The 12,011-nt window shown below is 43.2% G+C and overlaps 1 protein-coding gene across 2 annotated transcripts in view; it reads left to right on the top strand.

Annotated features, from left to right (window-relative positions):
- SF3B3 (splicing factor 3b subunit 3) overlaps positions 1–5,054 on the top strand; it is a 46,933-nt gene extending 41,879 nt beyond the window's left edge. For both annotated transcript variants that reach the window (XM_059043924.2, XM_059043925.2), the window contains exons 20-26: positions 87–243; positions 1,138–1,263; positions 1,691–1,903; positions 2,416–2,514; positions 3,184–3,327; positions 3,948–4,052; positions 4,444–5,054. In XM_059043924.2, the coding sequence (XP_058899907.1) occupies positions 87–243; positions 1,138–1,263; positions 1,691–1,903; positions 2,416–2,514; positions 3,184–3,327; positions 3,948–4,052; positions 4,444–4,584 (985 nt within the window). In that variant the 3' untranslated portion in view covers positions 4,585–5,054. The remainder of the gene's footprint in view (positions 1–86; positions 244–1,137; positions 1,264–1,690; positions 1,904–2,415; positions 2,515–3,183; positions 3,328–3,947; positions 4,053–4,443) is intronic.
- Positions 5,055–12,011: the final 6,957 nt, after the last annotated feature.

Genomic DNA, 12,011 nt, shown 5'->3' with positions numbered 1-12,011 from the left:
GGACATACAGAGTTTTGAAGACTGGAATGGGAATTCTCTGGGCTGTGACTAATACCTGACTCCTGATTCTTTCTCTGTAAATGCAGCGTGGCTGTGTGCAGGTTCTCCAACACTGGCGATGATTGGTATGTGCTGGTGGGCGTGGCCAAAGACCTGATACTGAACCCCCGATCTGTAGCAGGGGGTTTTGTCTATACCTACAAGCTCGTGAACAGTGGGGAAAAACTGGAGTTTTTGCACAAGGTAGGAACCAGCCAGTGGTTTTCCTGGTTCTTAGGTCCTACTAAACTTTCCCACTTTTGTGTAAGTTGTGGATCACGTCTTTCTGATCCATCTCTTGGTGGCACGTGGAAAATGCTCCAGTGAAACTCTGCTGCTTGCTGGTCTCACAGGAGGCCTGTGTGCTAACCACCCTCCATGGGGAAGAGGGTACTGAAGTAGCCCCTTGTTTTCTAGTCTTACTAAGTAGGCAGCAATTTGTGACCAAAATTCAGCAGTTCTAACGAATTAATATTCTCGGGGCAGGGGTGACAGTGTGGATTTCTGTTTAATGGTTACACAGTTTCCCTTTGGAAAGATAATAAAGTTCTGGGGATGGATAGTGGTGATGGTTGTGCAACACTGTGAATATGCTTAATGTTACTGAACTATATACTTGAAAATGATTTAAATATTAAGTCATGTATATTTTACCATAATTTTTAAAACAGAAGAAATTCCTATTCTCTCTTCCACTGTGACAGCACATGAATGTGATTTCTCCAGGCGTCCCACAAGGGGAGTGTTCTCTAGGAAGTAGTTACTTCACAGAGGCTTCTTTGTGCTAAACTCATTGTGTCTCCCTTACAACTAACATGTCCCTTAAACTAGCACTTCTTTCCCCTCCCTTCATGTCCCACAGTCACTTTTCTGATATTGAGGCTTCACTTTTAGTTAATGGTGCCAGTTGAATTCACATGGTTTCTGAAGTGTACAGCCTGTTTTATAGAGACTGTTATGTGTGTGGTTTATTTTCTCTGAGCAAAAGGTGATCACTTGCTGTCTGTCTTCCTGACAGGTGCTTGTAGAAGGCATTTTGGGTTGAGGGGATATGGCTGTATGTTTTAACAGCTGCATCACCTGTTTTTCCTCTCACAGACTCCAGTGGAAGAGGTCCCTGCTGCCATTGCCCCATTCCAGGGGAGGGTGTTGATTGGTGTGGGGAAGCTTCTGCGAGTCTATGACCTGGGAAAGAAGAAGTTACTCCGAAAGTGTGAGAACAAGGTAAACATGCTGGTAGAGGGCCCAAATATAGCTAGTGAGGAAGGAGGAGACCCTGGTGGGGTGGTGGACAGCAATGTTAGAATCATATGTCTTTATCAGGACCTTCTTTGTCTTCCAATGCCAGGTTAAGAATTAGGCCCTTGAGAGTTGAGAAGGGGAGGAGTAGGTGGGTTTCTTTACTTCTTTACACTAAGAGCCAGATTTCTCTCCTTGATTCTGTAAGGAATTTAACTGTGACAGGCGTATATTTCCACTATATTAAAACCAGTTAGCTCTTTTTCCCACCTTCTAGGAATTTATTGCTGACTCCTCTTCTTTGGTGTGTGCCATTCTTCCGACCATATATATGCTGCAGTCATGGTAACCTGGACTTTCTGTTGATTCTGCACCCCAAGGTTACACCCATTGCTGTCCTTGTTTTTCCCAGCATATCGCCAATTACATCTCTGGGATCCAGACAATTGGACATAGGGTAATTGTATCTGATGTCCAGGAAAGTTTCATCTGGGTTCGCTACAAGCGTAATGAGAACCAGCTTATCATCTTTGCTGATGATACCTATCCCCGATGGGTCACAACAGCTAGCCTCCTGGACTACGATACTGTGGCTGGGGCAGACAAGTTTGGCAACATTTGTGTCGTAAGTTGAAGTTTACTTGGGTTACAGTGATGTATAGGAAAGCTGACCCAGTTTGTTTGTGGTAAAGCCAGGGACCCAAGACTGTGATCTCTGACATGGAAAGTAAAAATGGGTGTAAAATTCTTTAAGATTCCCTTACCCACACCCCATTCACCTCCCTCCTCCCCATGCAACATGATTTAATAATGATAGATTTAGTTTGAGCTAAGGACTAATATTTATTTTTACTTTTTGCCAAAATTTTGGCTTATCTTTTAAAGCCCAGTCTGGCTTTTCTTGTTTATGTTCTGTGGTCTCCATTTTTGCTCTTCAGTTTTTTGTTTTTTGGGTTTTTTTGCTTTTGAGTTTGTCACTCCTCGGACATCAGAACAGGTGCAGGAGACTTGGGCTCAGGCCTCTGCCAAATTTGGGACCCCAAGGTTTGCGTGCAAGGACCTGGGGCAAACGTTGCTTGGTGACCGAGGTGAGTAGGTTCAGGACCCAGCCCTGTAATTTGTGTCCCTTCATTGCAGGTGAGGCTCCCACCTAACACCAATGATGAAGTGGATGAGGATCCCACTGGAAATAAAGCCCTGTGGGACCGGGGTTTGCTCAACGGGGCCTCTCAGAAGGTAAGATTGCAGAAGGGACTGCAAAGGAGGGGCACAAGCCTGCGTAGTACATTCTTCTTGACCCTCACCGAGGAACATTTCTTCAGTGAATTATCCACAGTGCGTGTGACTATGTTAAGTGTTCTCCCATGCATGGTGGGTTTGACACAAGGTGACCAAGTTACTATCCCATTTTTATGACAATAGAATAGAAATTTTTCTGAGACATTTTAGCAGTGTAAATCTCTGCTTAGTGGGTTCCTTAGAAAGGATGGTTGCACAGGTTCATTCCAGATACTAACCAGCTCTTCTCTGAAGTATGCCCTGGGCTTTACTCTTCTCCTGTAGACATATACTTCTGTATCTCTGGACTTTTAAAAATAGATCCATTTTAGAGGGCAAGCCTAGAGATTTTTATACTTTTCTGTGGTCACCTTCTTTTTGCAAACTTGATAATTTAACAAAAAGGTTTTTTAGTTATAAATCAAAAATGATCTAACTTCAGCATGTTTGTGAGGGCATTAAGCTCTAAGTAAATGCTAAGGACATTTCAAAGTATTTTTAAATTTTAGTAATTTTTGAATATCCAGAGGTGGTGAAATCTGGCCTTTGGAGGCACTGTTTGCTCTTGGGAATCTAGAACATGCTCCTGAGGGCACATATAGTCACTATTCTGGTTTCAACTTGCAGGCAGAAGTGATCATGAACTATCACGTGGGCGAGACAGTACTTTCGTTACAGAAGACCACGCTGATCCCTGGAGGCTCAGAATCGCTTGTCTATACCACCTTGTCAGGAGGAATTGGCATCCTTGTCCCGTTCACATCCCATGAGGTGACATCTTCCATACTGGTCTGGCTTTTGCCGTCCCAAGGTTGTTTCTTGGTGCTAAATCTGCCTAAGAGGGCAATCCATTTTGTCTCCATCTGCAACTAGGAGTGTTGTGCAATTTTTATAAGGTGACAGGAGTGCCTGGGGAGATAGGAATCTTGATTTTTTTTTTTCTCCCCTGTGGAAAGCCATCTGGTTTTATACTGTACCAGGATTTGGTTAGTCAGAGGCTGAAGCCCCAGAACCAAACCCCACAGACCAGGAATGATGGGATGGTGTGGACTGGGCACTTAATGCCTCCTAGAGTCAGCTCTTGGATTGGCTAGATTTGGTTTATGTAATTGCAGCCAAGGAAGCTGTGGTTAGGAATCTGACTTTACAAACCACTCTTTGCACATGGTGTTTTCTCTCATGTTTTGCCAAATACAAAGGGGTTTTCTTTCAGGTTTTAGCTATCTTGTCGTAGCAGGAGAACCTGTGGTCATGAGGAACAATTAGATACTTAACATCTCCTTGCGTGGTAAAAATCAATAGCTTCTCTGTTCATTATGCTTTGGAAACTGTAGACTAGTAGTTGAAACCACTTTTTTGTTTTAGTGATAGATTCTTTGTTTCTTTGCCAGGACCATGACTTCTTCCAGCATGTGGAAATGCACCTCCGGTCCGAGCATCCCCCTCTCTGTGGGCGAGACCACCTCAGTTTTCGTTCCTATTACTTCCCTGTTAAGGTGGGTCTTTCTTGGAAACTCGAGTTGAAGAGGGGGATCCTCAGCACATTTAACCAGTCTTTTTCTCTGGGCCTCCCTCCCTTAAAAATCGGAACAGTCCTGAATGAAGGAGCATTGAGGATGTGGATTGATGGCAGTAATGTGGGAGAGGAGTCGTTTCAGAGACCTCTTCCCTCAGGGAAGACCATAGCCAGAGAAAAGTTTTCACCCAGTTTTGCTAAGCTGAACTCTGGCTCCTAAGGGTCAACTTAAAATAGTATTCCTGGCTCTGTAAATGTAGTTCAGGTATCTGAGGGAGAATAAAATGCTTTCCTTGCAGTTGCTGCTTTAGCATGTGCCATTTTCTTTGGGCATCTAACCTTTTTCTTCCTCTCATTTTTCCATGCCTTAGAATGTGATTGATGGAGATCTCTGTGAGCAGTTCAACTCCATGGAGCCCAACAAACAAAAGAATGTGTCTGAAGAACTGGACCGAACCCCACCTGAGGTGTCCAAGAAGCTTGAGGACATCCGGACGCGTTATGCTTTCTGAGCCCTTCCTTTTCCTGTGGGGCTTGTCAGACTTTATTTCCCTTACCACCTGGCTCTGAATCCATGTGACAGAAGAAGGGTGGCTGTATAATTAAGACTTTGTAATATTAAAGCTAGTAGCTCTTCCCCATCCACTCTTCCCCTGGAGTGACTGGTTTCCCATAAAATTGGCACTGAGATTTGCTACACTTATCCTTGCCTGGTACATAATACATTGCCCCCAGGTTCCGGTGTGAAATACAGTGTCCCTTTTCCCAAAGCTTTCTTGCATTGATATTTTTGGCTATCCTCTCTACTTTTGTACACACCCTTAATTTTTAACTGGTTTATCTGTAAATATAGTTTTGTATGATGTTATCTTTGTGGGAGGCAGGAGACAAGCTGAGGTGGGCACCAGGTTGGATATAGTACAATTCCACAGTTCTGCCACCCTGGAACCTAACCAGAAATACAAACCTAGCTTTTAAGGTGGCTGGTGTCCATGTGTCTTTTCTGAGAATCTAGGTGGGAGATGGGAGCCCATGTTGGAGCAGGAAGAACTGAGTATCCTTCTTCTAGTTGCCAACCTGGACTTCTGGCACCCTGTGGCCTCATGCTCCTAGCTCTGTGATGGTTTTTGGCTTTCTCTAGTCTTTTCTACTATGCAGATGAAACTTGGGCTTGATGATAATTATATAGTCATCCATACCTCTTCCCATTGGATAGTGAGGAAGGGTGGCTGGTTTCTTCCCTGTTTTAGCTCCCTTCTACTTTGAAGCCTTAGAGTGAAGGATTTGGCATGAATTCCAGCTGCCTGGTCTCTTAATAGATGCTCCTTTTACTTCCACAGCTCCTGAAATGATCATTTGCCATCTGTCTACTAGGAAGGATCAGTAAGTACAGAAGAACCTGCCCTTGGGAATAAAGTCAGTACATGTGGTCCCTTTTTAAAGGCACATGGGTAATGGGGTCGGGGCACGGGGGAGGGCTGTCTTCAACAGACAACTTAGGCGGGCTCTGGAGGGCCTTTGGAGTATGTGGAGGCAGCAGCTGGAAGTGACCCAGTCTCAAATGTTCCAATTCACACTTGAGAATTCAGCCTTCCCCTGTCAAACTGTGTGGGAAGCCTTAATGTTTCAGGCAATTCGTCAGCTTCATTGAACATGGAGAGGACTGAGTCATTTCCTTTCTGAGTACTTCACAGAGTAAAACCGTTTTTTGTTTGTGTGCTCAGCACTTCCATTGAACAGATTCTCTGGCAGGCACTGGGTTAGAGTCAGGAATGGAGGTGGTTAGATACAATCTTTGACCTCTAACAGCCCACATTCCAAGTGCAGAGAGGGTTCCTGATGCTATCCTTGGAATTGTGTATCTCTTTTTTTTTTTTGGAACTGTGTATCTCTTTTTTTTTTTTTTTTTTTTTTTTTTTTTTTTTTTTTTTTGTGGTACGTGGGCCTCTCACTGTTGTGGCTTCTCCCATTGCGGAGCACAGGTTCCGGACACGCAGGCTCAGCGGCCATGGCTCACGGGCCCAGCCGCTCCGCGACACGTGGGATCTTCCCGGACCGGGGCACGAACCCGTGTTCCCTGCATCGGCAGGAGGATTCTCAACCACTGCGCCACCAGGGAAGCCCCTGTGTATCTCTTTAATCACAGCTTGGTTTTGTATCAGTCAGTAGAGACCTCAGTTTTGCCAGGAATTGAATCCCTAAATGACACTTCATTTTCTCAGTTCATGGGTATACATAGTAGACAGTACTTTTGAATTACATTTGCGTAGTCTAATTCCAGGGCTCATTTTTGCTGTGGCCCCACCACCACTGGTTCCATTTAGCCTGTCAGATTGTATGATGTTGATGTGTAGTAGTATGAGTAACTCAGCATAGATATTTGAGCAGTGGCTCCTTGTTCCTAGCCTCTCTCCTGAAATACTTCTTCCTACAGTAGTAGGGGGGTTATGTAAGAATGGAAAACTTGATCTCTGTATAGAATCAGGAATTGCCACCCTTTTTTTGTTTTTATTATGTAGACAGCAGATTATTGTCCAACCCAGGGGAGGAAGACACCACATGTCACTCAGGGATACTGCGTGCCACCCATGGTAGACAACATGGGGTTTGCATTCAGGAACCCAGTAAACAACTAGGGGCTTTGGGAGGCAGGCTTTGTAATATCAAGAGGGTGGAACTTCTGTTCTTGTGGGAAGTTGTGATTGGCTTGTTTGAATAGACCCACAGACTAGCAAGGAGCTGAAACTTCCCCAGAGGTGGGCAGGAACTGTGCCTAGTCCTTTGAAACAGAGGATTGTTTAGCTAGGGAACCTCATTCATGAGAACAGAGTGGGGAGGGAAGCTTGGCGATTAGGCCACTTGAAGCCCTTCTGATTTTATAGCATGAGGTACTGGACCTTAATTTTAGATCTTGTACCGTAACTGGGAATGTGTGGTCATCTGATTATTGCTCCACTGGAGCGCTACCAGTAGGCCAGGCAAGGGTGAATTTCACATTGGATCATCTTCTTGTGCTTCCAGTGTATTAAAAGATTCTCTTCCATTCCCGGGGAAAATGATACAAACTCAGTGGAATTGTCAGAGAAATATGGGTGTGTATTGGAAGATGTTATCTGATAGATGACAGCAAATCATGAGCTAATATTCTGAGCATCGTGCTAAGCACAGTGAGAAATTCTCAAGGCTCACTCAGCTGAACTTGACATTCTAGTAGGGGAGAGGAGGCTTATACATGTGAAATAATCAGCCAAATGTGTTTATAGTAGAAAGAGAACTAGAATCAGGCAATATGTCTGATCTCATTGGGCCAAATAACAGCTGAGTGAATTTGGGCAAGCCATTAAAACTTCTGAGCCTTGGCTCCCCCAACTGTAGAAAGTGAAAGGAGAGATGTAGTATATGTTGCACAGAAGTCCCTAAGTATGTAGCCCAACCTGACATAAAACAGCGTCTTAGTTCCTCAGAATCCCAACATTCATCAACAAGTCAGTGACCTTGTATCTCTTGGGAGTACAAATTGTTTTGTATGTTTGTTTTATTTTTTCCCCAAATTTTCCTAATCATGAAAATCATCCCTTAGGCCACTCAATAAAAAATATAGATTCCTAGGAGTCTCCCCCTTAAGTCTGGAATGGAATTTGTAAGTAAGTCTAGACATGAACTCACAGGCCTGAGTTCAGTCAAGTCTCTGCCTCTGATTAGATCCACGATTTTGGTCAGGCCAGTTGGCTTCTCGTGCATAACATGAAGATAAGCAGGGTTGATGTCACAATAAAATGAGATCATATACCTAAAACACCCAGCAGTCAGCCCAGCATATTGTAGGTTCTTATTGATCCAAACCCCAGCCCTTAATATGTGGGGCTTGGATCAGCACAGTGAAGTCTTCCGTTTTCCTTTAGGAGTCACCATGGATGCAGATCTCCTTCCCTTCCCACCCCTCACACATCACGGTGATGTTCTCTTTTCCCCTTACATTGCTTTACTTTTGATGTGTCTGTTGACTTTGTCATGTTCTCCGTTGTGACCATATGGGTGCTGGATGAGATACAAGTTTTGAAGGATATATAGACAGCATTTTAGTTCCATAACTGAGGGGCCTTCTCTGGACTTGATTTCTCTGAATTCTCACAGCTGGAAAGGTTTTCTTTTCTCCAGTTTTATTGAGATATAATTGACATACATCATTGTATCTATTTAAGGTATACGTCATAATGGTTTGACATATATAGTTTAATTAAATCCATCATCTCTTAAATACAATAAAAAGAAAAAGCAAAAAAAGAAAAACTTTTCTTGTGGAGAGAACTCTTAGGATATACTGTTACCAACTTTCATATAATATAGCAGTGTTAACTCTAGTCATCATGTACGTTACATTCCTAGTACTTATTTATCTTATGACTAGAAGTTTATATCTTGACCACTTTGCTCTGATGTCCTGTCCCCCCATTCTGCGCTCCACCCCTTCCCTCACAAATCTGATCTCTTTTTCTGTGAGTTTTGTTTTTTGATTTTGTTTTTATAGATTCTGTATATAAGTGACATTATACAATAATTTGTCTTCTGTCTGGCTTATTTCACAGCATAATGCTCTCAAGATTTATCCAGTCCTGCAAATGGCAGGATTTCTTTCTTTATGGGTGAATAATATTTCACACACACACAACACACACACACACACACACACACACACACACACCCTATTTTCTTTATCCATTGATCTGTTGATGAACACTTAGGTTGTTTCCATAACTTAGCTATTGTAAATAAGGTTGCTATGAACATGGGGGTACAGACATTTCTTTGTGTTAGTGTTTTCATTTCCTTTGGCTACATTCTCAGAAGTGGAATTGCTCTGTCATAAGGTAGTTCTGGTATTTTTTTTTTTTGCGCAGTACACGGGCCTCTCACTGTTGTGGCCTCTCCCATTGCGGAGCACAGGCTCCGGACGTGCAGGCTCAGTGGCCATGGCTCACGGACCCAACCTCTCCGCGGCATGTGGGATCTTCCTGGACCGGGGCACGAACCCGTGTCTCCTGCATCGGCAGGCAGACTCAACAACTACGCCACCAGGGAAGCCCGGTAGTTCTGTTTTTACGTTTCTGAGGGTTGTCCATATTCTTTTCTGTAGTGGCTGTACCAGTTTACAATCCCACCAACACTGCACAAGGATTCCTTTTTCCCCACATCCTCACCAGCATTTATCTCGTTTTCTTGATGATGCCCATTCTAACAGGGGTGAGGTGATTTAGCTCACTGTGGTTTGATTTGCAGTTCCCTAATGACTAGTTTTGTTGAGCATCTTTTCATGTACCTGTTGGCCATTTGTATATCTTCTTTGGAAAAGGGCCCGTTCAGGTCCTTTGCCCCATTTTTTAATGGATTTTTTGTGTTTTGCTTTTGAGTTGTCTGAGTTCTTTATACTTTTGGATATTAACTCTTTATCAGATATATGATTTGCAAATAATTTTTTCCATTCCATAGGTTGTCTTTTTTACTTTGTTTCTTTTGCTGTGTGACTTTAGTCTAATGTAGTCCCACTTGTTTATTTTTTATTTTGCTGCTTGTGTTTTGTGTTTTAGGTGTATCCAGGAATTGTCACCATTGAGCTTTCTCTGCATATCTGTGTGTTTGCTTGTTCTCTGCAAAACAGGGCTCTTGACAAGTGGAATTTTAGGAGCACAGGCATAAGGAATTAGGCTTGAATATGTTGAGACCAGTTTTGTCTCGTTCATAGTTGTTGCTGTAGGACCAACAGAAAGTGTTTAGTAAAATTTTGTGATTGGATACGGCTAAATTACAAATCCCCTCTGTGTAAGTGTTAAGGGGAGCACGTCAACTCCTTTGGTTTAGTTGTGCAACCAGGTAAATGGAGAACTCTGTCCTGTTTTGCAAAACACATTAGAGGCTGCCATAGAACTGAGAAGGAAGGCCACCCCACCAAGGCATTTGCTCTTGGTTATTAGGATTGCTCCCGTTCTGCTGCTGTTAAATCTCTGCAATTTGGGTCTAAAAAAGGACTGAAAAGTTTTTAGCTGCCTCAACTTTTCCCTGACCTCACGAGTGGAGGTTCCACAGATGTTGTTTCATTTGGAAGATCTTTTGCTGTGAATAGCATTCCTTTGGGGGAGGGGGGTTCAAGTTGGACTGTGGATGGAATGTTGGCTTTTGTTTTTTTTAATGCTAGCAGGACAGCTGCTGGGGCTGGGAAAGACTCTTGGGGTTCACTTACCTCATGGGGAAAGCTCTGGTCTCCAGAATCTGTGCTGCTCCCATGACTGCATCCTCTCTTGAGGTTATTAGTGGGAAGCCAGAAATGTTGGGAGAATTCTTCAAATGAATCAACCTGGCTTTCAGTTTTTTTTTTTTATTCCTAAATTCTGTTTGTATTCAAAATAGAAATGCCATGCATTTGTGTGAATCATCCACTTGCTCATTTGCATATGGAATATTGTATGTGAATATTTTAAGTTTATTGCACCCTTAAAATATATTCAAGGGCTGTATCCAGAGCTCTGGTGCTGAAGTCAAACCTTGTCCAAAAAAAATAACAATGTAGGGATACAGATGACTGGGGTACATGGGTGACGATGTCTGGGGTATATGGGTAAGGAAGAAACACCTCTGTGGTCAGTGGCTGATTTATATTTGGGGATCTGATAACCCCCTGTGTGGGCCTTGTATGAAGTTTGAGTGGACTGAAGTCAGTAGATAAGGACTACACAGCACTCAAGAGAATCTTCTTCACCACTCTGCATTAGCATCACCAAGAGCTTTTCTGTAGAAGCTTTGAAAGTCAACATCAAGAGATGTTGATGCCTAATACACTAGAAGATGGGGCTACATTCATTTATTGCACCAATATTTACTGAGCACCTACTGTGTGTTACCTCCTTGAATATCTGCTCTACACCCAGGAGTTTTTATAACTTAGCATACTGTTTCTATCCCTCTGAGTCTGGTGGTGAGGTTGAGTCTGCCAGAGAGCCTGGTGACAAATTTCACAGAAGCCTAAGGCCCATGTCTCTAGTTTTCTCAGATAAAACAGGCACAGCCTTGGAATTTCTGGGAAAAGTCAGAAGGTCCCAAGTATGAAAAATGAGGAGATGGAGAGTAGGCAGCCAAAGATTTTAGGTCAGGAAGCTAGGAAGTCTGTTGCAGTGGCTTTTCTGTTCTGCTCCAGATTACTCTGCTGGGGGTGTCTGGGCATCTGTATATTTCACAATCTGGTAATAATAATCAGACCTGGAAATCACTGGGTGGTTTCCAGGAGAATGAGGAAACATTGTTTCTTGTTTAAAATGGAGCAAAAGAAAACACAAAGTTTGGAGGAGACACAAGGATGGGAGACTCAACTGGACGTAGCTAAAGGCCCCTGTCAGCACCAGCTCATCCTCTAAATCCAACAGCTCTGTCAACACCCAGTCAGGCTTGGCTGTAATTCCAGAGGCAAACCCACCCCAGTTCCCCGCCTCTGTCTTTTAGAATCTGGTCCTCAGATTTTTATCCCACAGGCCCACCCAGCAGAATTTACCCTTTTCTAACTAAGCAAAATCTCAGGGAATGAGAGTTGCTTTTGATTAGGCCGTTTCAGGAATTTTTACAAGTTAATAATTTGGTGTCATGAGTAAATGTTTATAAGCTAGTGTGACATGTGATGGTGAAAAGTATTAGCATTTACAGTGAGTCATTAGGGGGTCTAGTGCTGTTAACAAGGCACACTGAGGAATCTCTTGCCTTTAAGGAGCTGATGCTGTAACTGGAGAAAGGCGACTTCACATAAAGCAGTCAGAAACAAGATCCCATCTGCCAAATGCCAAGTAGGAGTGAAGTCCATAGAAAGAACACAGGATATGAAGTCGCATGACCTGTGTTCACCAGTCTCTAAGCTTGGCCTCAGCTTCCTTTCTGTAAAATGGGAAAATAAGACCAGCCT

Source organism: Kogia breviceps, chromosome 18 (genome assembly GCF_026419965.1).
Source record: "Kogia breviceps isolate mKogBre1 chromosome 18, mKogBre1 haplotype 1, whole genome shotgun sequence".
In the NCBI taxonomy this organism is placed as follows: Eukaryota; Metazoa; Chordata; class Mammalia; order Artiodactyla; family Physeteridae; genus Kogia; species Kogia breviceps.
The sequence above is the reverse complement of the archived record's forward strand: the minus strand, read 5'-3'. Positions and strand labels throughout refer to the sequence as shown.